The sequence below is a fragment of the Chelonia mydas genome, chromosome 4 (genome assembly GCF_015237465.2).
Source record: "Chelonia mydas isolate rCheMyd1 chromosome 4, rCheMyd1.pri.v2, whole genome shotgun sequence".
Taxonomy (NCBI): domain Eukaryota; kingdom Metazoa; phylum Chordata; order Testudines; family Cheloniidae; genus Chelonia; species Chelonia mydas.
This window is the reverse complement of record NC_057852.1, coordinates 113,162,058-113,189,741: the sequence shown is the minus strand read 5'-3', so window position 1 is coordinate 113,189,741 and position 27,684 is coordinate 113,162,058. Positions and strand designations below refer to the sequence as shown.

At 38.6% G+C, this 27,684-nt stretch overlaps 1 protein-coding gene across 6 annotated transcripts in view; it reads right to left on the bottom strand.

Annotated features, from left to right (window-relative positions):
• Positions 1 to 26,106, bottom strand: part of RAB28 (RAB28, member RAS oncogene family) — an 87,937-nt gene extending 61,831 nt beyond the window's left edge. For 3 of the 6 annotated variants that reach the window (XM_037898054.2, XM_037898051.2, XM_037898055.2), the window contains exons 1-4: positions 25,679 to 26,070; positions 17,077 to 17,173; positions 11,053 to 11,141; positions 1,181 to 1,310 (exon numbers count right to left, since the gene is read on the bottom strand). In XM_037898054.2, the coding sequence (XP_037753982.1) occupies positions 1,181 to 1,310; positions 11,053 to 11,141; positions 17,077 to 17,173; positions 25,679 to 25,753 (391 nt within the window). In that variant the 5' untranslated portion in view covers positions 25,754 to 26,070. Of the gene's footprint in view, positions 1 to 1,180; positions 1,311 to 11,052; positions 11,142 to 17,076; positions 17,174 to 25,678 lie in introns of all 6 variants that reach the window. The other 3 variants (XM_007055373.4, XM_037898056.2, XM_037898053.2) reach the window with 3 other exon arrangements.
• Between the last annotated feature and the right edge of the window lie 1,578 nt (positions 26,107 to 27,684).

Sequence of the window (27,684 nt, the reverse complement as noted above, 5' to 3'; positions counted from 1 at the left end):
TAACAGAGATACAGTTCTCTCCTCTAACCGAAATTGAAAATCAATGTCTGATTTTCTGTCTATGATGGTGTCATTCCAGCAAAACAGCATTACTTATGTGTATCCTCTTGTAAATACTTTACAAGCTTTGCACAACTCCAGGTAGGAAGTCCAATTTCTAGGTAGAATATAAATCAATGAAAAATATTTTTCATTTGGATTTCAACAGAATCTGTATTATTGGCTCTGGTGTGCTATGGTACAACAGAGTCTATGTTATACTTTCAGAAGTGCTATTTATATATTGTAACTAAGTGTTGCTCTGTGTTCTTCCCAGAAAAACAAAAGCAGTCTTTCATAATGAACATCAGAAATAGTTTCAGCATTGCAGTTGCAACTCTAGAGTTAACGGCTAGGAATTAACGTATCTCAACTTTACTTTCATTCGCTTGTAACAGTTTCAAAAAGTTATCTTCCTGGATGAAATGTATCAGGTTTGGTCTTGACATGAACATGAATTATTTGAGAAAGACACAAAAATGTGTTTTACCCTTTGTGTTATTTAAACAAATATATGTCCATTACTAAAGATTATTAGAACTTTTCCATTGCACGGCTTTTTTTATTTTTTTAAACTGGGCATATCCTGCTCCTACTGAAGTTAATGGTAAAAAGATTAAGAGAATGGGATGAAGCCCTGTGATTTCTAATCAGGGAGTTTCTGAAGGACTGATTAAAACCAGGAGAAAATTAGGATCCAGCTGGTATTTTTATGATTGGGAAATAATTTCTTAAGAAGGGTTTTTGATGATTAGGAGTAAGAAAAGGATCAAACTATGTTCGGATGATCAAAAAGGGGTTTACGATGAATGACAAATACCAACAGAACTATGGAGAATAATCCACCTCTAAATTATAGATGGTATGCAAGAAAATAAAAATGCTCCAGGAAAAAATCTCTTTTTATGCTTAAAGCTTAATTCCATGCTTTTAAATTATGGAAGCAGATTATTTTATTAACTGATTTCCACCTAGCAAAGAAAAATAGTCACTGTTACAATATAGAATTTAGAAAGACCTAAAACATAAAACCCATTATGTTGTTCCATTGTAACTAAAGATGTGTCTTATAGTATTTCTCAATATTAAACAAACAGCCAAAGTACTTCAATTAACTAGTATTTATGCATTAATAACTTACTTTTATTGCCTACCAAGGCCACAAGTGGCTGAATTTCTGATTCTTCATTTGCTTTCTTTACCATATTATACCAGTCTTCTAAATTTTCAAAGCTCTGGTAATTGGTGATGTCATATACCAAAAGGATACCCTGAGGAGAAAAGATATATTTGAAACATTATACATTGACAAAAGTTATTCATTGCAATAAGTTACTATTAAATTCACATTAAGTTTATTTTTTAAAATTCTTCAAAAGCTGAGATGCCACTAATTGTAAATGTTTTTATTGTTATTATTATTATTATTATCCAAACTGAACAGTTAGGATTCAAGCAACTCCACTAAATAAATATTTTATGAGATAAGACACATAGCAGTACACAGACTTTATTACTCATATATTAATTGTATCACAGCTAGAGAAACACAATGGAAATTTAGCAAAGAAAAACAGCAACCAGTATATTACTCACAGTAGAATGTCACTGTCCAACATTTACATTTCTTTTAAAAACCTCAAAAGCTTTTCAAAATGAAAGTTAATATTGATTTAGTTAGGGATTGGTCCTGCTTGGAGCAGGGGGTTGGACTAGATGGCCTCCCGAAGTCCCTTCCAACCCTGATATTCTATGATTGTAAAAACTAAGTTGTAAAAGGGCTGCTACTTATCTAGTTTTCACCATAGGTTTCCAGATTTGATTTTTTTTTATTTTTTTTTAAATTGTGAATCACATATTTCTTATTGCCTGCCTGCTGCTTCTATTCTCCCAGCTGGGGCAAAAAGCCAGCTCCAGTCCTTTACTGTTGTAGAAGACAAGTATTGGCAGGCTTTTAACAAAACTCTAAGGGCCTGACCAAAAGTTCAGCATAGGTCAATGGAAAGACTCGCATTGACTTAAATGGACTTTAGGTCATGTCCTAAGTGAGAAATATTCAAAAGACAGATATTAATCAGGTGTCCCATAAAGTCCATTATTTTGTCGCGAAAGTCCATTGACTTCCCTGCAGGCTTTAGCCTACCTCTTCTCATCTTTTTTCCTCCATGGATTCAATGGTCAGCTCTCACCTTCATTCTCTTCTCAATTATTCACCCCTTTGTCCTTCTCTCCCACTGTTCCATCCAATTCAATATCCCATAGCCCAGGCTCACATCCAGAATCTGCTTCTGCTGATCCTGTTCCCATCCTTCTATATACCTCTAAAGAAAAATCACAAAGACCACGTAGCGTTCCTCCACTACAAATCCATCCTTTTCTCCTTATGTACCACCAACTTCCTTGCAAAACGGCTTTACTATTCCTTCAGAAGCCCTGCTTATAACCTACGACAACTTTGATTCCTCCCTCTCTGTACAGTATTATCAGCTTCTTCAAGGAGATGGACAAGAACTAGCATGACCTCCCTTTCACCCTCTTCCCCACGAAACACTCTTTCCTCTTTTATCTCACTCACTGAATCTAATGTCTTGCACCAACCGTTCCCTTCGAACTCTTCCATCGCCTGCCCCTTGACTCCATCCCTCCCAGTTACTGATCTCCTTACTCCTACTCTACCCATCCTTCCGAAATATTTCAACCTGGAAATATGCAGGAGGGAAGTAGCAGTTATATAGCAAAGTTACTTTTCTAACTTTGAACATCAGTTATACAGTAGGAATTGGGGGGAAGGGGTACAAAGAGACTGGGATTGGGACAAGCCATGCCCTCAAGCAAGCATGCTCATGAACAGGTCAATCAAGGTAACAGTTGACTGTGAGGACTGAAAGTGTTCACATGGAAACTCAAAATAAAGATCATTGTGAACTGGAGATGTGCCATCAAATACCAAGGAGAATGTAATAGATGCATACTGCCTACTAACCAAGTGGCTATTCTACACAAATGGATTTTTGAGCAATTTGTGGCTGTTATAAAAACAGAGTGGCAGAAAATAAAGGAGGATGGTAAGGTCTTGAAATGAAAAGATAGACGCCCTTGGCAAAGCCCCACCTTCATTCATCTTGATTTGGGCAATAAGGCAACACCCCAGTGAGGGCAGAAAGCTTAACACAATTTATCATAGCTACCTGACAGTTGGAATGCCAAAAAACTGCACTGTATCCAAATTTTTGTTTTACTAGTGGAAGCTTTGTTGTGAGCAAGACACAGTGTAGTGCCATGTCTAATGGGAATGGAAAAAGGGGAGCACAAGGGTAGGGGTTGTTTAGGTAAGGAGAATAGGAGTGAGGTTGGTGGAAAATAGAAAATGAGGAGGAGCATGTGGCATGCTCCTTCCAGCTCCAATACTGCCACCTTCCCCATTTAGTAGAAAAGCATGACAGTCCATATCTCAGATAGCTCCAGAGTTCAGAAGACACTTGGGCAACAGCAGCATGTTAAATAAAATTAATGCAGAGTAACGTATTTAAAATGTTTATACCTAACATGATGGGCTGGCTGTCTCCAGTATCTCTTCAGACCACCACTGTGCTGCTGCAGAACTTAAAGCCAAGCATAGCCTCTGCTCCCCCTTAGGAGAAAAGGAATCCCACCACAGAGGTTTCATGGAAGATACTCTTGAAGTGAGTTCTAGCAGCTGTAGCTCCACAGTATCCTTACTATTACCTTCCAGGCCATCTCCAACACTGCCTTAAAAAATGATGTACTTTCCTCAATCATTCCCTGTCTTTGAATCCTCTCACTGATTGTCCCACGCAACAAGTTTAAACTCTTGGTACTTGCTCCTAAGGTCCTGCACAATTCTGCCATGGCCGGCCTGCCTGCCCATGTGTGCACACACATACCTCTAACAATACCGACCTCTCCCTGCTGTTTCTCTTTCTCCCACTCCAATGTCTAGACTTTTTTCCAGGTTACCCCTTATGCATGAACTGGGAGATCACTCTCACTATATCCGGTCCCGCACCCTCCTCTTAATTAAACAACAGAATGCTGATGTCTGAACTCATGGAAATGATATAGGATTGACAGTGTTCACTACTCTCTCCTTTCATCTCTTGGGGCTTACTTTGATTGCAACCCAGGATATCCACAAATTGATATCCAGTATTTGAAGACAGCATTGGGCCTGTTTCCACAATGGGTTACCCAGGTTTTATATCAGTGTAACTCTATTATTTGAGACATGGGCTGGCAGGGATGCAATAGAAGACAAGGACAGACTGATTTTATGGCCTTTACACTAAATACTAATCTGTAATCTTATTTTTTGCCCCAACAAAAAGATAATGTATAATACTCTACCAATGACTTATTCTGAACTTTACAATTATGGAGGTGCTGGTCACAACTTCATATTTAAGATTTAGTTCGGTTTTCTACTGAAAGCAGAGATTCAACCTTCATTTTCTCTGGAAAAATACAGTGTATCCTCCCCAAACTTACAATACTTTAAGTACAGAGAGAACAGATATAAAATTCAATCATTGCTATTTCCCCAACGTGCACATGAAATACACTTAGAAAGGAGGCATTTTTAAAGGATAAAAAATTAGAAAGAAAAACAATTAAAATTAGCCTGGCAACACAGATGTAACACACTGCCCCACCATGAGAAAGAAAAATGTTTGAGAACTGACAGGATACCACGACGTGAACAGTATGTTAATTCTCTAGTCTCCGGCACATATTCCCTGCTTGCATAACAACATTCTGGCAATGGAGACATTATGCCTACCTTACTGAACATGTGAGTGCTTTTTGTTTCTGAATTGTAGAATATTTGCAAAAATAGTCCACTGGAAGCTGAGTGTACTGCAGAAATGATTTGCTGGTCTCTAGAGAAGGTATGGTCCGCACTACTCTTATTCTGTTAACAAGCTAATTTATGAAGTAGCATATGCCAACTCTGAAGGATACTTTACACTAGAGATATGGATATGGTCTGCAGCTATACAGCTCAGAGTTGGGAGTTGGTCTAAAACATATTTACAGCATAAAAATGCAATTCTAAATGCTTCATAACAGTATTAAATGGAATTATACAACATTTGACACTAGAAAAAACATTTAAGAAGTTTCAAATATTTACAACAGTAGTATATTAAAAAGACTAAAGAAAATGCTAATCCAATAATTTTATAGTTTAAATATTTTATTATCAATGCTTATCAAGTTATAGCCCTATCCAAATGATAGATGTGATTACGAAAGAGCTGATTAAAATTTTAATTTGAGATCATTAAATTAAATTTAATGCTCATGAAAAGCCTCAGATTAAAAGTAATAGACACTGAAATCTTCTAGCCACAGAACAGACGTAGCTCATGTAGTGGCATCTTCCCCCTACAAACATGCAGAGAGCACCCATGCTTAAAGGTAAGGTAGTTCACTGTCTATGCCTATTAATCATCAGCTTCTCTGAAGAGACTAACAAAAAGGTTGCCAAGACTGGCAAATCTGTGATGTGGCCACATTCTCACTAGGGACTAGATGCAAACTACATAGCTCTCAAAAGTACAAAAAGGAGCCAATCTACTTGCATCTTCTTTTGTAAATCTCTTAATAAGTTTTCCCATTGTTAACATAGGTACATAAAAGTTCCTTATACTGATAATTATCACAATAATACATTAAACAAAAATCTAAGTTAGCTTTTAAAGGGTGCCTTACTCTGGCTGTTTAAATAATATTTACTTAGCACCTTTCATTCAGAAAGATCCCAAAGCTCTTTACTGTCTGCTAGAATCATTTCAGCCACCACGAAATTTAGCCAGCTCTGGGGTGGAATGCAGCAACCACATCATTCTGGGCTAGCAACACTAAAACAACAACAGTTTTAGGAGGGGAAGTAAATTACTAACTTCTTCAGCTGAAAGTACATGGAAAATTAGGTAGATACATTGGAAATAGACTGAGACACCAAGGTTAATACCACTCCGATTGCGAAACGTGACATAGGAAGCCCAGAGCTCTGTTCTATGCCTCAGCCACAAGATAGCATCTCTAACAGTACCATAACCCAAAGCTCCATCCTGGAGAGCTGATTCTATTCTGAATGAGAAAGAAGGAAGCCACTAATGCCAATTTCTGCACCACCTGGAGTTTCTTTGAATACCCCTCATCCAAATACTAAGCACACCCAACAGTCTGATTATGTCGTCTGACCAGATCATAGACTAAGAGGATATAGGTACAGGATATATTGTTTACAATGACTTGTGCAGAATCTGTATCTACCATAGGCCCCAACCCAGGAAAATGATGCATATGGGTAGTAGACCTCTGCATCCACGTGGAGTCCATTTGACTTGCACAGGCATAGCAGTCCATTCACACACAAGAAGTTGCAGAATCAAAGCTTTACATGGTTAAGTTCCTTGGGGCAGGGGGCAAGTCTTCTTTTTTGCAGGCAAAGCAACAAGAAAACTACCAGCACTTAATAATTAGTTCTGTGGAAATGACACATGACATTATCTGCCTTAAGAACTGAAATTATTGCCTTTTGCACACTTAATAGAACCTTAATGAAATATTCTGGATAGATATTTATGCAGACAGTATATGGTTGCTTCAGTCATACATTCATTTCACAGCTAACAAGGCATTAAGGGCCAGACTTAAAAAAGGTATTTAGGCATGTAAAGATGCATATAGGCACCTAGTGAGATTTATAAGGCACTTATCTGCATCTTTACGTGCCTAAATACCTTTGTAAATCTGATGCCTAATGATCTGGGATTTATAAACTCACACGTAAAAGCGATTGGATGTGAAGGGGCTGACTTTTGAGGAAAGATTAAAAGAATTAATGGTAACATTTTGAAAACCACATTGATGATTTAGGCACTTAAGTCACTTATTCAAAAATAATTTTGGTACTTTGGAGACAAAATCCCATTGACTTTCAATGGGAATTAGGTATCTAACCTGCTTACTTGCTTCTGTAAATCCTATTAGACACCTACCTGCATTCTTAGGCATTTAAATACTTTTGTTAATCTGCCTCTAGTAAATGGAGACTGGAGCAGTGGCATATTTCAAGACACTAAGTAAATAGGTAATAATTCCTTACGAATTTTTTGCTTCAAGAATATCATCATATATTTTGTCTTAATTAAATATCTAGCTTTGGCTTATTATAATGATCAAATACATTATTCAATCATGGAATCATTTTATCTATGAAATAAAAGATCCAGGGCTGAAACCTTACCTTAATATTCAGTATGCATTATATTTTCACATTACTTAATTCCAAGATATACACACGGGTCCAACAAACAAAGCAACTGATCAGGATGCAGTATTTCTATTTGCACTTTTTAAAGTTAGACTTTAACATATCTTGTAGCAGGTTATCAAAGTACAAAAACCTCTTTAGGCAAAAACAAATCAAGTCAGAGTGCAAATGGATTCTCCCATTTCATCCCTCTGAACAACCTGATTGTATCTCTAAAGAGCAATTAGATTTGGGTCTGAATTAAGGTGACTTCTTATAGTCGTTGGTGACAAGGCAAGTAACACCAGCAATTTCAACTGCCTGCTGTGTTATGGAATGCAGGTGGATGCAGCTATATGTTCTGCCTATCTACTCCCTTTCTTTATACTTCACTATATTGCCTGCTCCCAAGAATTTTGTTATATACGTAGACTAGGATTCTTCCCTTCAAATTCCACATGGTGCCCTATTTCGATCTCCCCTTTTTTGTTTCCACTAAACCTTCAGATTCCCTACATTGAAGCAACTTGCAGCCTGGAAGAGAACAGACGACAGCTTCTTCCAGAACTATCCATGCTGTTTCATCTGTTCTTCACGGAGGCTGCTGGGAAGCTAATGCTAAGAAAGTGTTCAGACCAGCCCTGGGAGGACAGACATCTTGGCATAATACTTACTCGAATTAAGGAGACGGAAACTGACATTAATTTATTAGAAAGTTGCAACTAGTGTAGTTTATCAATCAAATAAAAGTAGCTTTTGCAGTTCTTAGTTATTTTAATGGAAATGTTACCAGATCACCCAATGCTGCTAAATTACAGATTACTATGATTTAAAAGAACACAATCAGCTTTATAAAAATCACACTTTGGTCTTAATTTTTTGGATCTACTATTGCTAGAAGAAACTCCTAAAATCATCAGTGAAAGTAATAAAAGAAAAAGTATTTGTGTTCATTGGGAACACTGTGAATAGTTAGTTTCCTTGTTTCACTGCAGTCACTTTCACCTGTTGCTTGATAGGTCTTTCACAGGACAGAGAAAATCTTTTTTTAAAAAAATTAAGTTAAGCGTGGCTGTAAAACCACAGACGTTACCAGGGTGACTCAGGATCAGGTGTAATAATACTTAAAACTACTTAGCCTTTTTTAGAAATTGACTAAATTTTAAGTCGACAAGGAGGTCAGATTTTTTTACCCTATCAATTTGCAAATCTTAGTCATTTTAATTAGCAGCCCCTGTTCTATATTTATTAGTGTGATGCCAAGCCTCCACTCTTGTCCAAGTCCTAGAGCCATATTCTTCCCTTTATTGTGAGAAGTAGAGACCAGAAAATAGAAGTAAAAAGAAAAAATACATGAAAACAATACATTTTATCATATACATTGTCTATTGTTCCTGTTGCAACTATTGCCAAAAATAAAAGAATGTAGTACTTAGTTTGATGTTACTAAGCCAAAAATAAAATTATGTGCTAGGGCTATCGATTAATTACCGTTAACTCACATGATTAACTCAAAAAAATCAATCATGATTAATCAGTTTTCATCGCACTGTTAAACAATAGAATACCAATTGAAATTCAATATTTTTCAATGTTTTTCTACATTTTTAAATATATTGATTTCAATTACAACGCAGTATACAAAGTTCACAGTGCTCACTTTATATTATTATTTTTATTACAAATATTTGCACTGTAAAAAATGGCAAACAGAGGAAATAGTATTTTTTAATTCACCTCATACAAATACTGTAGTGCATCAATCTCTTTATCGGGTAAGTGCAACTTACAAACGTAGATTTTTTGTGTTACATAACTGCACTCAAAAACAAAACAATGTAAAACTTTAGAACCTACAAGTCCACTCAGACCTACTTCTTGTTCAGCCAACTGCTAAGACAAACAAGTTTGTTTACATTTACGGGAGATAATGCTGGCAGCTTCTTATTCACAATGTCACCTGAAAGTGAGAACAGGCGTTCGCATGGCACTTTTGTAGCTGGCATTGCAAGGTATTTACGTGCCTATTATGCTAAACAGTCGTATGCCCCTTCATGCTTCAGCCACCATTCCAGAGGACATGCTTCCCTGCTGATGATGCCCATTAAAAAAATAATGCATTAATTAAATTTGTGACTGAACTCCTTGGGGGACAATTGTATGTCTCCTACCCTGTTTTACCTGCATTCTGCCATATATTTCATGTTATTGCAGTCTCGGATGATGACCCAGCACATGTTGTTCATTTTAAGAACACTTTCACTGCAGGTTTGACAACACACAAAGAAGGTACCAATGTGAGATTTCTAAAGATAGCTACATCACTCAACCCGAGAATTAAGAATCTGAAGTGCCTTCCAAAAGCTGAGAGGGACGAAGTGTAAAGCATGCTTTCAGAAGTCTTAAAGAGAGCAACATTCCAACGTGAAAACTGAAGAACCTGAACCACCAAAAAAGAAAATCAATCTTTCTGCTGGTGGCATCTGACTCAGATGATGAAAATGAACATGCATCAGTCTATACTGCTTTGGATAGTTATCGAGCAGAACTCATTATCAGCATGGACATATGTCCTCTGGAACGGTGGTTGAAGCATGAAGGGACATATGAATCTTTAGTGCATCTGGCACATAAATATCTTGAAACGCTGGCTACAACAGTGCCATGCAAATGCTTGTGCTCACATTCAGATGATATTGTAAACAAGAAGCGGGCAGCATTATCTCCAGCAAATGTAAACAAACTTGTTTGTCTGAGCGATTGGCTGAACAAGGAGGAGGACTGAGTGGACTTGTAGGTGCTAAAGTTTTACATTGTTTTATTTTTGAATGCAGTTATTTTTTGTACATAATTCTACATTTGTAAGTTCAACTTTTAAGATAAAGAGATTGCACTATAGTACTTTTATTAGGTGAATTGAAAAATACTATTTCTTTTGTTTTTTACAGTGCAAATACTTTTAATCAAAAATAAATATACAGCGAGCACTGTACACTTTGTATTCTGTTGTAATTGAAACCAATATATTTGAAAATGTAAAAAATATCCAAAACTATTTTAAAAAATGGTATTCTATTATTGTTTAACAGTGTGATTAATCGCCATTATTTTTTTAATCGCTGGACAGCCCTATTATGTGCACATCATTAAAAACTGCATCTCATAAATCTACATGTTGTTACAATATTTTGTTTAGTCCTAGCATTCACTTAAAGTTGTTTCATAAGCTTTTGGGGCAAAAATTAATTTTCACTATATGCAAGTTCTGCAAAAAATATTTAGCTACCTGGTTGCCTCCTTTTGTTTGCCCTCTTATAACCCCACTTGCTTGTATGAGCTTAATGGTGTAGGATTGCTCTTAATTTCCTCCTTCTACTTTTTCCCCTCAGGGGGCATCTGCTCTCAAAGCAGCCAGTATATCTACCATACCATGTGGATATCCAAACAGCCTTTACTGTTTACTGTGATTGCTTTTCTCAACCCAAGCCACAATGCATGGAAACATACATCTGTTTTTCGAGAGTTGTTAGGGATCTGCAAACTAGCACCTTTGCTGCTTTTTTTAAAGCCAGCGCAAACGTCACTATATCCAAAAATAAAACTTGCACATAAATCAATGCTAAAATAAATGTCAGATTAAGCAGATGCTTAATTTTGTGACTAAAAATGTTTCCTGAAAGAGTATGATTATGAAAACAAAGTTGATAACTTTTGTTTTGTTTTTACTGTACCTGGGCTCCATAGATATATTTATCCAACATCTTGCCTCCTATTGTTTGCCCCCCTATATCCCACACTTGAAGAGTAACATTCAAGTTTCCTGAAAAAGAAAAATATGCAGAAGCTGATTTCTTTGAAGACACTGATTTGATGAAGTTAGATGCAACTAAATTCCAAATGTAACATTAAAGCAGTTGATACAATTCCAGCATATTTGTACTTTTTACAAATATTTTCTTGTACACCTAATAAATGTTTGGTCAAAATACGGAGATGAACAAATCAACTGGGGAAAAAAGTTAATTCCTATTAAATTATACTCATTAAGATCCAGTAAAAATATAGCTAGATATGAACCACATCTCACTGTAAATGTTCTACAGAGGAAAAGAACTAGAATGGTATAAGGTACAGTTTTCCTAAGTCGAAGTTTAATAATGTATTTCAGAGAAGCAATCTGAAAAGAAGCTTAACAAAACAAATCTTTATACCACAATAGTTGCATTGTCCTTTATTTCTAGTAATATCAACCTAACCACATATTTTATCTCCCGTGCGCCTGTTCAACTGTCTTAAACATTTAAAACTAGGATGCATGCACAGAGTAACTATTTTGGTAGAGCTGTTCTCAATATTACTGTCCAGTTAGGTGACTATAATGGAAATGCTAACACAACCCTATTTTCAGGATACAAAATCCTTCCTCCTCTGCCCTCCCCCCTCCAAAGAGGCACTCAGCCACAAACCTGACTTGGCTTTCAAATTCTCAGCCTCTAAGTTATTTTTTTTTAAACCAATGACTAGACCATCCCTTTTTGGTACACAACTCAAAGTGGCTTTAAATTCAGTTTTGAAGACCATTATTCTATACTGTAGATAATGGTTTTTGTTTGTTCTATACACAACCCCTAAAAAAACCCAACAAACAGAAATACCAAAATGAATGATATGCTAAGAGGTTAAAAAAAAAATCATCTTCAGTCCATGCAGACCTGTCAAATTCACATAGTTGTTAAAGTCTATTGCATCCAAAGAACTCAATGGTCCACTGAGCCATCTTTAGATGTAATGAAACAGATGTATTTTATGAGCAAACAATCCAAATTAGCACACAAAATACATACACACACAGATCTATGCCAACCTGTAACACACACAGAGTGCATAACTTGACTGTCATCTTTTATGATCAGATACCTTCTACAGTACAAAACTGATTGTCAGGAAGCATCAGACTCTAGTACAGTAAAGTTCAATACAAATTTTCACCAATCTAACTACAATGCATACATTAATAATACTTTGTAAGTATAAAAAACTATAACTTCCAATTAATTTTTATTTCTAGACAAAAATGCAATAAAGTGACACATTCCACATAAGTCATAAAATTTACGTCTAACATTTCTTAACTCATACCAATAGTGTGGAATGTAATGGGGGAAGAAAAAGCAAAATACTATGGGTTACAGAGAGAGTTTTAGCCTTAAATTGGATATTTATTATTATATTACAAACTTTATGTTCTTGAGCAAAATGTTATCTATTTACCCATAAAGAAACAGAGCATTTACATGAAGAACTTTCATTAGCATTAAATGAGTTACACAAGTAAATATCCCACTTATTGATAAAAATTTATTCTACCGCTTTGTGACAGTAGACAGTAAGTTACAAACAGATACATGGATATACTGTGCTTGGGCTACAAAATGTAACAATTACATTTTTATAACACATTTTGTTTTACTTTGGTTAAGTGTTCAGACTTTTTAGCCAAATCTCTTAAAATTGGTACATATGTCTCAGATGTGAATATTTCATGTGCTTACTAAAAGATTCAATCGATTCAGAATACTAAAAACAAGCTTTACTTATTAATCTGTTTTTAAATTTATGAAATCCCCTTCTTAAAAACAAAGAATATTTATGGAAACAGTGTATTTATGTTCAATATTCAAAAGTAACCTTTCACCTGTAATAAGAAACATATCTGTTTTCATAAGGCATTGACAAATTATTAAATGATGCTTTTAAAACTTAGAACATAAATCTATAGTGACTACAGATAACACAGGAATAAGTCTTTCATAACACATATGTGGTTATGAACAAACTGGTGAATCAGCACTAGGAAGCAACTATGCTTCTTCAGTGGGTAACCAAATTAAATACACCCAAAAGCCCACCAAACAAGTCATTCTGTAGTGTCCTATATCTAACTTCATTGTAACAGGTTTCAGAGTAACAGCCGTGTTAGTCTGTATTCGCAAAAAGAAAAGGAGTACTTGTGGCACCTTAGAGACTAACCAATTTATTTGAGCATAAGCTTTCGTGAGCTACAGCTCACTTCATCGGATGCATACTGTGGAAAGTGTAGAAGATCTTTTTATACACACAAAGCATGAAAAAATACCTCCCACTCTGTGTGTATAAAAAGATCTTCTACACTTTCCACAGTATGCATCCGATGAAGTGAGCTGTAGCTCACGAAAGCTTATGCTCAAATAAATTGGTTAGTCTCTAAGGTGCCACAAGTACTCCTTTTCTTTTAACTTCATTGTATTCGTTCTATTGCCAATTTACCATTTAAGTCATGCTAGATATATGAAAAAATATATTAGAAATAGTGTAACTTTTAAAACAAGGAAATTTTAGAATCATAATTGTGTGTGTTAAAATGTTTCCAAATTGATTACTATCCAATGTTGGAGACAAACACAAGTTATTGGGCTCAATACAGGGGTAACTGGTTGATCTTCTCTGGCCTGTGTTACACAGGAGGTCAGACTAGATGATCTAGGTCTCTTATAGTCTTAAAAACTTATGAAGTTTTCCCCTTCTATTAATATTATAGAAAATAAAATCTTGTTTGTCTAAATAAAGCTTCATTGTTTCATTCACGTTAAGGTGACTCCTGGCTTAAATTAAACTAGAGCAGTTACTGAAATTCATATTGATTATCTAGAGTAATAAATTAGTATTAACCCTATACTGCTTCATATGTTTTTTGCAAGATTATTCCATGTTGTGTAGTATCTATTTTGTGGTCAACTTTTTAGGATAGCTATGACAGTAGAAAAAATCTGACTATGACTATTTAAAATTCAAATATCAGATATGGTAACATTAAATTTTACTTTTGGCATAAAATGTATTTATCTACTGACCAATTTAAAGGAAGTGTATATTAACTTATGAGTGGCAATAACAAAAAAGTTAACTATACATGAAGAAAAGTGTCAACAGTTTGCTTTTTACAGCTATAGTATGCTTTCTCCAAGCACCAAAATGAATGTACCAGTAAACAATTAAAGCTAAAGAATTCCAGAAAAATTGCATAGAGTCCATTGATAACAAACAAGAAAATTCAAGTGGAGTTTTTTTTTTGTTTGTTTATTCATTTGTTTTACACACACTTAGTAGAAAATGGCATGCATTGGGATGCAAAAAATGAGTAAATGAGAACATATAGGTATATAGGTTGCTTTTGGTCTGAACTGAAGCCACTAAGAGGATTCAACAGTGACCTTTGTAAAAGTATGCTTGGTGCATTGGTTAACCTTACTTAAAGCGCTACACAGTCCAGATGAAACTAAAAACACAAGTCTGCCTACTTCTTGTACTGAAGACTTAAAAAATCCTTTTCACAGTAGAACCCTGTTTAGTGAACTGTACCCACAACCTCCCTGCAAGTATTTTGACTATGGCTCTTAAGAAGCTCTATCAGCAGAACCTCTGGCTAACAGATACACTATTTAAAGCCATAAAATCTGTAGAGTGATTGCATCCAGACTTTACAGAATATTGGATCATGAAATATACTGAAATGGATCGGTATTTGGAAAATAATTACCTGGAAAAAATTTCATGGAGAACACTAAAAATCAAATTGTTCACAATTACACTAGTCAAAAATACTTGCAATGTGTATTGAGTTGTTATTTTATTTGAATCATCAACTGGTAAAATGTTATTCCACTTCTTACTGTAAAATTATATCAGTTACTAAAAAAATTGAAAAGTATAAGACTATACTGGATAAACACAACATTCCAAACCAACATTTCATTTTTATCTACTAATATTAAGTTCCTATTTGTTTTTTAAATAATTTTTTATGGGGATGGAATAATCAATATTTCTGTTTGGTTTTAAAACTATCATTTCAATTTTGAAAAATCTGCTTACATTTAAAATCAACACATAAATTAGTGCTACTCCGAAGTCAGTTATCTACCACCTGTCCTACTAAAGGATGCAAACTAGTGTATGTTTTTCTACTGATATTTGCATACTTTTGTCTAGTTATATGAATTCACCTTTAGAGAAATATTAATAACTTTGAATAAGCAAAACTAATAGTTGCAATCAATAAATTACAAGAATCCATTTACTGAGGAAGTGCATTCCATAGTTACTTTTTGAACTTTAAAATCTTTCCCCCCCCCAAAATCTGACTTTTCCATAAAAATGAGACAGAGGGACACAGTGAGAAACCAAGGGAAAAATGCATTTTTCCTGATATAAAATGTATTTCTATTTTACAAACACAGAAATAAGAAATATACATGGCAGTCACTATTCTATATGTTTGGGTGTGATTTACACCTACACTCTTATTTTGAAACATAATAATTACGGAATAAAACTATTATGAATGGGGACAAAAGTATTATACTTCTCCAAATTTTCCACCCAAAAGGAATATTTAGAAACCCAATAACGTACTAATAGCTTCTGTATGTTTAACCATTGGAAAAAACCTTGCAAAAGTACAAGTTCTCAGCATACATGCTGCATGATTTGTGTACACATTCCATTTACAAGTGCTGCTGTAAGTATTCTGCATAGTTGTATTTCTAGAAGAGCAGGCAGGACAATAAAAAATTACTCTATCCATTTTATACAGAAATAAGCACACAGAGTTGGAATTTGCATCAAGTCATACACAAAAAAAGAGTACAGTGGAATAACTAATAAAATAATCTTGAAGAACAGAATCCTTTTACGTACTCCTGCATTCTATATCACTTTGGGGGAAAATTAACATAACATTTAAAAGTTATTGGCAATATAGTTTTAACAAAATGAAGTTCAGAACACTGCATGTTTTCATGGAAGATTGCAAGTTTCTTTTCTAGTTTGCTACTTGTATGTTACCAAAATAAAGACAGAACTTGCATCAACTTTATCATACCTGACTGCAACTTAATACTTAAAAGTGCTTTTTCCAGCTTTCATTTATTAAGCTCACCAGGGTAAATTGCTTTTAATGGAATACTTTCATGCTTACAAATTGAACAGCCACAATGAATGAATGGTTCTTTTTATACCCCCAATTGTTCAGAAACAAACTTTAAGCACTAACCATTCTTTTTTTATTATTTTTTGCATTTTCCATGCAGTGTGTGCAACTGGCATCTAAATAGTTTCTTTGCCGTCGTGAACTGAAACATCTTGAATGCTCAAACTGTATTTTTATGAGTGCCGAGGGACGTTAAATTTTAGTGGTCTATTAAATGCCAGCAATTTCATGCTGCCTTGCATAAAACAGCATTCACATATTAGAGCACAGCGATTCCATAGGTACATTATACTTCTCCCCCACAACCGAAATACAAGTTCAGTGTATTTTATCTAAAAAACTAGATTTATTTCAAAATGCAAAGATATTTTCAGTTAATACATAATTATATTTGGTTTATGTTGTGTATTATACTACTATCCACTTGAAGAGGTTAATCTTAATAGGGATACCAAAAAGTAATATTTTTTAAAATGTGGCTAATAATGGTTCTAGGAAAATAACAATCTTTAAAGACATAAACTGCCAGTACACAATCCTTTTTCACTTGGTGTCTACATAATAAGAAATCCAAGAGAAACTACCCTCAATAGCCATATTAATTGTTCTATTTAAAAACTTCTGCATGAAAAGTACTAGCTTACGTTATGTATTTCATTCTCAAGACCTTGTCGCTGGAGTTTTACTATTGCCACCACTTTCAATCTAAGACTCTTTATTCTCTTACCTGGCAATGTTATTCTTTTCAAAAAGAAGTCCAGTCCTACAGTCTGTCTGTACTGTTTCCCAAAAGCTTCTTGGGCAAAACGTGTGGCTAAAGATGTCTAAAAACAGAACCATATCAAATTATTTGGTATTTTAAAGGCTGCAAACCCAATTTAAACCAGTCCTAAATCTTATAAAACAAAGGTAAGCAACTTTTTAAATCAACGCCAGCTAACAATATTCTACGATAGCAGACAAGCGTTCTGTGCAGTTTCAAAAATAATAAAAGTAGATGATAATGGCAAGTTATGTCAGCAAAAAAACAAAGAGTAAAATATTCAGCATGCTTCCTGTACATTTTAAAAATATTCTGATACTAAAAATGCAGAATTGTGTTACATTTTTAATTGAGTGCCAAATAGCGCACTCTGCTCCATACAAACATACAGTGATATGGTCTCTACCCCATAGGGCTAACAATTGTTAAAAAGAAAGTCCTGATTTCTACAACACAGGACCATGTACACAGCACTAATCACAAACCTTCAACACAGGGCAACTACTCACACACAGATCCACACTGCAGGTCTGTATGGTTGCAGGGATCCACTTCCTGCACAAAAGTTGCAGGATAAGGGCCTATCTGGGGACTAACCTAGTGCCTGATCCTGCAAACATTTATATGCCTATTGAGACTACACACATGAAGTTTTGCATATATTATGTCAAACAGTACGTTGGAAATTGTTTTCCTAGTGTTAAATTTCACAAAGTTATGTCATCATGAATGTACACGGATACATAGAGCTGCCTTTTGAAATAACAGATTTCTTAATTTTTACTAGGAACCTCAAAAAGGGCATGCTTCTAATGACTTTAATATGCAGAAATTAACAACGTATGTATTTTCTGTTTCTTCATGACCAGTTGCAATCCATTCATCAAAGGCAATAAAAATACATGATATAATGTAAAAAGGATACAAAAGAATAGAAAACACCAGTTATATGCATTCCTAGAACTGTTGAAAAAAAATAATGTGATGCCTTAAAACGTAGTGTGATGTTGCTTAAAGAATGTATCCTATATCAAATCATTGCCAGGCATTTATCAGTCTCTTGTTAACATAACATCTACAAACTGCAGAAATTAGCCATATTTCTGCCTCTATTTGTAAGGGAAAAAAATATCAGGAAACAGCTTCACAAAGCCCCTACACTGCCAGAGACTGACATCCAAAGTGAGTAAATAGGAATCTAGCCAATCTTTAAATAAACCACTAAACGACATCAAGTGTTATTAAAAATGGGTAGCAGAGGATATCCAGTTAACATACAATATATTACAATAATACAAATAGTCCTGTTACTGAAAACCAGACATGTTACACTACTAATGTATTAAAAAAAAAAAGGGGGGGGGGGAGGGGCACTGTAACGCTCGCTCTTGTTCTACAACAGCTTGTACCTTTTTTCATGAGAAGTTATTTATACACCACCACCACCAAAGGACTCCACAATTAAGGAATCAAGCATGAATAGGGAAATAGGGATCCAGAAAGTTATTTGTGAAGGAAGTAATACAAGACTTAATAGTTGCTTGATTGTATCATTCATATTCCCACCACTGTCAGAGATTAATAGGTGTCTTGAACTCAGAAGATATTTTTAGACCTGATCCAAAACCCAATTAAATTAATGAGAATCTTTTAATTTACTCTAGTGGACTCAGGCTCATAGAGAATTAGAAAATTAGAATTAGAAAACAAGCAAACTATAATTAAATAAGCATATTCATGCCATTTGTACCACACTTGACAGTGAAAAGGTTGAGGATCACAGAGGATGAGAATCCATCTGTCACCGCAAAGCTATCTGACAATTATTTTAAAGTACATATTCAAAAAAAATTCAGTAAAAATTTTGACTGGAATACCACTAACTCATTCACATTGATTTTGTAATCTAACACTGAGCATTTGATCATTTCACAAACAGTATTTAAAAAAAAAAAATCTATCACCACCTCAGATATAGGCAAGTATAAACAAAGCGCAGAAGTGCACTATATAGGCCCTCTTTTCCTGTAAACTGAATGTTTAATTACAAAATAGGAACTTTTCCCTTGTAATTTCCCCTTTCATTAGTGAATAATAACTAGCAGCTGGGATGCAGAACAAAATATAATCTGACTATATCATAGGGTTTTGGAATATATAAAATCCTAATTTAGATCCATGATAAATAAGCAAACCCTCCCCTGTTTTAAGGGTACAGTAAATATTAACTTTATCACTCTGTGACACTTGATATTCCCAAAAGGTTTCTAGGGGTGTTAATAAAAATAAACAACACATTCAATTAACAGCCAACCAATAAGAGCAACAAGTAATCAACAGCATGGCAAAGTTCTCTTAAATAGTTTTCCTCCACTCTCCTGAATGTAAAGGAATTTATAGCAGAAAGTCATTGACTAACTCCTTTTTTAATTTTTTAATGAATGTTAGCGCTCACGAAAGGTGTAGGATTGCCAGCCGTGAAGACTGGAGTTCTCTATTCATTCACAGAACAAGTATTTATCCACAAGAACACTGACAGCAGCCGTTCAAGTCCTCTACACATGGAAAAGTTGTCTCCATGCCCATTCAGGTCCATCCACAATGCAAAAGCTCCCTGCGATCCTAAAATTATTCTCTAGAGGGGTTCTTGAGAAAGGTTTTAGGTAACAATTTGGCAGCAGCCGTGGCCTGTGTGGTCAAGGTAAATTATTTTCCATTCCAATGGTTGATGAAAGCCATTCTAGCTCAAAAGAACATTTTCTGTGACTGTTTTTAACAAGGTTTTCCCCACCCAAAAAGTTTCATTAATCTGAAGAACAATTTTGTAACATAGACTGGGTCTCATTTCATGACCTCTCTACTATGACTGCCAACCAGAGTGCCCGTTGTGTTGGCAGACTCTCTATTTAGGACCCAATTCAACAAAGCATTTAAGCACTTGCCTAAATATAAGCATATGCATAAGTACTTTGCTGAATCGGGATGGCTGACTGAATCTGGGTCTTAATGCATACGACTGATATTTATTAAGCAGCCCAGTTCCTCCCCTTTCAGCTAAAGTTCTTGGGGTGTTGAATTAGCAATTCATATAATTAAATCATAAGAGTAGAAGAACAACAAAGAGCTTAAAAGCCAAAGCAGCAGTTTTAAGAATGAGTGATTTGGGGGGAGTTCCCTACAAAACAAGGATACAGTTTAATGAAAGGGGTGAAGGAGAGGAGAAGACTGCCTGCTTATATTTTTAGATCAATCACCAACTAGTTGTATCACCTGTGCTGGAAGTTGTCCATAAATTGTCCTGAAAAAGAGCTCTGCAGCTCAAAAGCTTGTCTCTTTCACAACAGAACTTGGTCTAATAAAAGAAATTACTTTGTCTCTCTCATATCCTGGGACAAACAAGGCTACACCACCACTGCAAACATTCATTTACAGACAAACAAACAAAAAAATCAGACTGACTGAAAAACAGTTACCATCTGTCAAATGTTAGATGGCAAGTCATGGTATAGGCCAGTGTTTCCCCAACTTGGGATGCCGCTTGTTCAGGGAAAGCCCCTGGCGGGCCGGGCCGGTTTGTTTACCTGCCGCGTCCACAGGTTCGGCCGATCGCAGCTCCCACTGGACAGTGACAGTTATGCTTTCCCACCAGCCATGTTGTGGGTATTTGTAGAGCAGGAGTAGGAACTTCCCAAAGGCTGCCCTACTTGCTTTTTCCTCCCTAGGAGGTAAATTTTTCAGAAGTGCTAATGGGACTCTGGCTGTTACCTCTGGATCCAACAATAAGGTCTTCCATCAAAGGTTTCCATTTTACCAAACCCATTGAGAATTCACTATCACTACCCAAAAACTAATCTGTATCCCCTCTCACCTCATCCCTTCCAGTTTATCATGTCTCTATTTATAGTAGCAATCCCCACTGGACCATATTCTGTACCAGCACCAGATTGTAAGAATCTTAGTTAGATGCACAAAATGACAGAACACTGTAGGGCACAAAATGCTTTAATTTTTGTATGGGTTATGGAGTAACTCAACTATGGATAACTTTTCACTGAAGAAAGTCTAGGTCTAGTTTATAAAAACACAGTGATCTAAAATTTTGCTTATTCCTAGTTTACAAAGCAAATAATTTTATAATTTTGATTTTTTGGCCTTCCCACTCCACTGCGACCCAACAATGAAAAACTGTCCTATAAAAGAAAAAATGGCTGATAAGTGTTTACGGACAACCTATTTATTTTCACTATCTAGGTTTGCAAGCCTGAATATGGCTCTTTGAATAGTTTCTCCATCTGCAAAATGGAGACTACGATAGTAATCTACATGATAGTGGTGGAGTGCAATTTAATTAATGTTTATAAAGCACTTTGAGATTTTCAAATGAAAGGTAGTACAAAAGTACAAAGTATTAGGTGGGTAGTGAGGCTATAAATGCTAAATACTTTTTAGTTAGAGAAGGAAATTCCAGTTCATTAATGGCTGAAAATAGTTATATGATGAGTAGACCAATATTTACAGTACTTTCTCAGAGATCAGCAATAATGAAGTCTGAAATTATGTTGATCAATGAGGTTATAGAATGTGAAAATAGAGTCTCACTACCCACAGGTCAATTCAAAATTAAAAAAAAAAAAAAGAGGAGGGGGGGAGAATAGACACATCAGAAAGATCCAGGAGCAATGCACAGTTGAGAAGCCCATCTCAAAGCTGATGTACAGGAAGAGGATTTTAGGATTCCTACCAGGGGCAGGACACAGTTAAGTTCCATCTTTTGTATCAACCTCGAGAGTAGATATCTGATAAATTGAAGACCCACACTCATCTGGCAGGGAGAGAAGGAATGTGCACTGCCCCTTATCTCCAGCCCGAAAGCCTCCTAACTTTTGGGGTGGTCCCAGCTATTCTATTCTTCCTCCAACCTCCCAGTAGGTAAGGGGATGGTGCATTTCTGCTGCTCTACCCACTCCCACGACCTTTATTTTTCCAAGAACACCTTACCCATGAATAGCTCCGGAACCTAGTTCCACAGAGAGACACAGCTTTCCCGAGCAGCAGCAGAGCAAAACTAATGTGATTTTTGTTAGTTTCACTACTGCCATGTTTCTCAACATGCAAACCAATGAGCGTGTGGAAAGATGTAGAAGCAGAATCCAGAGACTGACACCATTTTTTCAATTGATATTAATGTCACTAATTTTAAAAAAGTTTGGTTTAGTTTCTGGAGAGGAGGGTTTTGACAAAAGCTCTCGTTCCTGAATTTTGGTCCCTTTTCTCTTTCCCTCCTCTTCCTTCCTATAAAAGAAATGACTTTCTTTTATACTGCTGTGTATTTTTGCTTAACTCAATCCTCCTTTTCTGTTTCAGATTTCTTTTGCTCACCTGGTTTAATCTGTTTTCCTTATTTTTGTCTAACTCATTCCAACCCTTTTTTATCACCATTTGTCCCTCAGGTCATGCATTGTTTCCCCAATTTTTTTTCTTTTTAATATTTTCTTAGCATTTTTTAAAATTTTAATCTTTTGTTTATTTTCTCCATTTTATTATACTGTTTTTCTTCTGGCCTGTGTCTTTATACTTCTATCAGTCGCTCCTCCCTTTCTATCATGCTGTTACCCTTACGTCTCTCCTCCAGGAGCAGCACTTCCACTCCTTCCCATCAACTCCTTCCCATCAAGTCAATTTAGACTCCCCAGCTACCCTGAATCGTTCCCATTTCCCTTACCATCCTGCCATGTCGCCACTCAGGTTTAGCCCATCTATCCCTCCATCTCAATCTATGGAGTGATTGATGGGCCAAACCTGATTAGCATTGTGACATCTGACAGGTCTCAATGCCACTGCTGCGCACTGAGTGTTGGGTGGGCTCTCTCCAACCTTCCCCTCCAGGTCTCATTTTTCAGAACCCCCACTAAACTCATGTATATTTGTGTAGCAAAAAAAATACACTTAGTGACCTTTCCATGAGTGTTTTTCCCCACACACCTGTCATGAAATTTTCTCAAAAAGTGAATGGGAGTGAAGCATTGCTCCCTGCCTCATGAATAGGGCACGACTGAGGAGGAGAAATGGAAAACACTGTCCTGGACTGCAACTGCCACTGAGCTGTCTGAGCAATTTTGTTTTTAAACTACTGCCAGCAGTTCCACAGAATTTGAATCCTTCCCCCTATCTCCCAGGCATGACACCAGAAGACATGCAAGTTTGCTGCCTTCTTGTAAGCTGGCTGAATCATTGTTCCTTGAGAGGCAGGAGACCAGTGTTGCCAATGCTGGCCCGGAGGAAGAAAAGGAAAACATGAAGTTCTGGATCTCAGGAGGGAATGAGGGAATATATCTTCTGCCACTATTCCCATTCCTCTCTATTGACTGAAGATCATAGTTCCTGCAGAGAGAGGAATGTGCACAGTGAATGGGGGCTGAGAACGTGCACAAAGGAGGCTGGATGAGAAACATATACAAGAGGGAGGCTGGGTGGGGGGTAAAGAAACTTATGCTTATACACACACCATTTTAAGAACCAGGGGGAACAAGTGACAATACAAAAGAGGAACTCAAATGGTTTGGTCTTAATTGGTCTCCAAATTCACCTGAACTGGCCCCAAGGCTGTATTTTTATCCCCCTCATTCAGGCTATCAGACCTCTTTTACTTTTGCAAGATTTTTCTGCAAGGCCCAAAGTTGCAACTTCCTCTTCCTGCAACAGAGGATTCGGGATGCAACCAGGAAAAACCGTCAAAATGCACCAATGCTTGTAATTCCAGTTATGGTAAGAAGTCTTGCCATAAGGTGCTAAACAGCAGTAGTGAAAAGGACTTCTTAGTTTGATTTGTATACTGGGAAAGCTAAGAGCAAAAGACTAGAGCAATCTTGAGCATTTATAATACGCTCCTTATATTGTCACTTGGAATTATTTGTCCACTGATTCAAACATAACACTATTTTTATGGCACAAAAGGTTTTCTTTACAACCATTAGAGCTAGATACTCTTTTCTTTAAATGAAAGAGTAAAGTCTACATTTAGCCACTTGCCTTTTTCACCACAGAGAATTTTCCTACTTATCAATGGCAAGCAAATTTTCCAACACCTGCAAATTATACGAAGTCTTGGTTTTTCACCTGAATCATAAGTAAACCAGTTTTTCTGTGTCTGAACTTTTAATTTCCTACTAGAAAGTCAGTAACAAAGGAGAAATTGTACTTTTGAAATTCACTTTCATGATGCAGATTATCAGGTATGTCTTATAAACACATTCAAAATATGTGTAATAATACATACACTATGATCACTTTTTGTTGCAAGTAAAGATCAGGTCTTATTGTCTTCTTTGGTGCATAGTGACCTGTGCTTTGCCTTATTTGACTCTAGGCTGGTCACGGACCTCATGTAGTCCACAATTCTGTAACCATGTTATTTGTTAATTACGTTCCTAACCTTCACAGAAAGAAAACCTTGAAAATGTGAACCAAAATTAAAATACCACACTGGTGACTTCCCATACCCTGAAATAATAGCTCAGACAAATATAAAGTTGCCTCATTCGTGTGAGTAGTCTAGTAGTTTTTGAAACCTTAAGAACACAACTTGAATAGCAACGTTCGTAACTAGTGCACTGTTGATTATTCCAGCAGCAACATCCAGCTAGTATGTTTGTCCCCGAACCCCAGATTCCCTCCTTCTGCCTTGCCAGAACCCCAAATCCCTTCCCAATGCCTGTCCAGATGCCAAAAGCTGCAGCTTCCCCCCCCCCCCCCCCCCGACAACCTCTATGATGCAACTATGCCTTGCCAATACAAAGTGTGCAACATACCGACAATACGGGAACAATATAGGATAAATCGGTTTTAATGTCAAAATAAACACCACAAAGGCGACTGTAGTGATTGTATTAACAACTTTTACCTTTATTAAGGACTTTTATACTTGAAGTTCAGCCAGTCTAGAATTCCTAGTTTGCCGCACCAGAGCGTGGCAGGACGCAGGAGCCTTGCCCAGAGTTTGAGTGCCGGAGGGGGCGGAAGGGTCTAGGGGGCTGCTCGAGGCCACTGCTCCTTGCGCCCCACAAGACAGATGGGGCTGGCCACAGCAGCCTCCCCTCCCACTGCCTGTCTCGGGGGGCTGCGCTGACAGCGGGGAACCCTCATCGCTGCCATTCGCTGCCCCAAGAGGTCCCTGGAGACCCGGCCGGAGAGGCCGCTCGGGGCGCGATTGTTCCACCCCCACCGCCGCGCTGTGGGCCTCGCGTCCGAGGTCGTTGGTCTCCCGGGGACGGGGCTAGGGACAGCGGCCGGTCGCCTGCCAGTCACTGGCCAGATATGGCGACAACGACAGGCGCGACAGACACGAGACGCTGGTGACGGGGGCTTGGCTCTTTGAGCCACGCGAGCCGCACGCGCTGCTGGCCGCGGGGTGGGGCCGGCTGGGGAGCGAAGTAGGCGGGTCCGGTGCGAGGCCGGGGCCTGCACCCCCGGGACGCTCCGCGGCTGGAGGGGACAGAGAACATCCCGGGGAGGGCTGGGGTGCAGCCCCAGCAGCGAGGAGCGGGGGCAGACGGGCCCCGGCACTGACCTTGCCGGAGGTGCCGTCCCCCAACACCACTAGCTTGAGCTGCCGGTCCGGACTCTCCTCCTCCGAGTCCGACATGGTCCCTGCGCCCGGCGGGGTGGGGAGCGGGTGCCGCACTCACGAAGCCGCTACCGGCACAGAGGCCGAAGCCGCCATCTTCCCTTGATGCGGCCGCTGTCACTAAGGCCGAGCCTGGGCGAGACCACCGCGCGGCCGAACCGGAGGAGGGCGAGAGAGACGGGGCGGCGGCCGCTCCCCGGCCTGGGAATCAGCTCGCTGGGCCCCCCACGTCCCTGCACCCTCACAGCCTCTCCCCCCTCCCTGCGCGACAGTGGCTTGGCCCGGAATTCTGAGCGCTTCAATGGTTTAATCCCTTCGTGACGCCCGGCGTGGTAACTAAGGGCCGTGGAGTGAAAGGTCACAGGCCGGGGAGCGCCACAACTGGCTCCTCCCACTCCCTTCCCCAAGGGGGCGGGGCTTAGGGGATTTCCCGCCCTCTGCTTTGGCCCCCCAGGCAAGGCACGGGGATTATTTGCCCTCTGCTCAGGAGGTGGGGCGGCGGGGGGCGGGGCATGGGAATTTTCGCCCCCCCCCCTCGCTCAGGGGCGTGGCATTTACTCCCTTCTCCGAGCGCTGGGCGAAGGGGGTGAGCAGAGGGTTCTTTTACCCAGACCGCGTGGAGGACCCCCACCCCCCCCCTCCGCGTCGCTCGGCTCTAGGAAGCGGGGGAAGGAGCTGCCTTGGCCTGGGGAGGGGAACCGTGTCCCCAGGCTGCTGCCGTCGGGCGGGGTGCAAACGAGAGCGGGGCTGGAGCCGCCCCCAGGGGAGATCAAGCCAGCGCCACCCTCCCCCGTTCTGTGCTGCTGCCCAGGCTGGGGAGCGGGGGCTGTAAGATCGCTTCTCCCCTTCCTGCCCCAGTGATTCAGGGGCGCGGGCCCATGCACTGAAGCGCTCCCAGGGGAGGCAGGCAGCCCCCCCCCCCAAAGGAAGAAGCCCCCTCCAGGGCCTGGGCTCAGGCGGTGTGTTTCTGGCTGTAGCCATCAAGGACTAACGTGTTGGTGGCACTGCTCCCCTAAAACGCAGCTGAGAGCCTGAGCCGGATCGGACCCCTTCTTGTGTGCAGGGGCGCAGGAAGGAGTCCAAGGGGGGGAAGCCGTCAAACAGAACCAGATTTGAATGGCATGGGACCCTGTGTGCCAGGTCCCAATGCTTCTCCCTCGGGTTTGGCCCAGCCACCCCTCTGTCATGCCAGCAGGGAAGGGGCTCTACAAGTACTCCACCAGCTGTGGTCAGGGGCCAAGGGAAGGCCTGCTGGTGGGCCCCCCCCCGACCCCCATCCTGCACTTGCTGAGTAGGTTCTCAGAAGTGGGGGACGTGGCTGGCTCTGTTTTTAAAAAGGGAAAGGTGCCAAAGATCGTTTGTCTCATTCCCTCTCCTCCCCCCATTTTCTGGCAGCTGTGTGCCTTGCTCACTAAGTTCTCACTAGAGAATCTTTGATGATGATACATACACAACATGGATGAGGAAAATACTCAAAACATCCATCTTGATTCTTTTCGTTATGGAGCTGGTGAAAACACCTGTGCTGTCATATAAGTGTAAGTCAAAGTGTAAAAAAGCAAAAACCAGCTGAGAACTGAAAAATTGGATGCTAACAGACTGTGAATCCTAGTGATTATTTAACATGGTGATATTCTAAACAAAAAGAGCTCTCAGCCCTGTGTGCAGGTATTTCCATTGCTTCACACTGACTCTACAGACATTCTAGGCTTCAGAGTTACAGTCCTGGAATCTTTTTCTATAGCCTGTGGTAGTGCCCAGAGACCCACTATTTTAGGCAATGTACAAACAGAATAAAGGATGTTTCCTGTCTCTAGACCTCTGTGAGTTTGCATAGCTGGCATAGAGCTTGCATATTTGGAGTTCAAAGAGGAGGCATTCCCGTTGTGTGCATTGTAAGAAGCATATTTGTGCACTTCTTTAAAGCATTCCTTTCTGAAAACTGATGG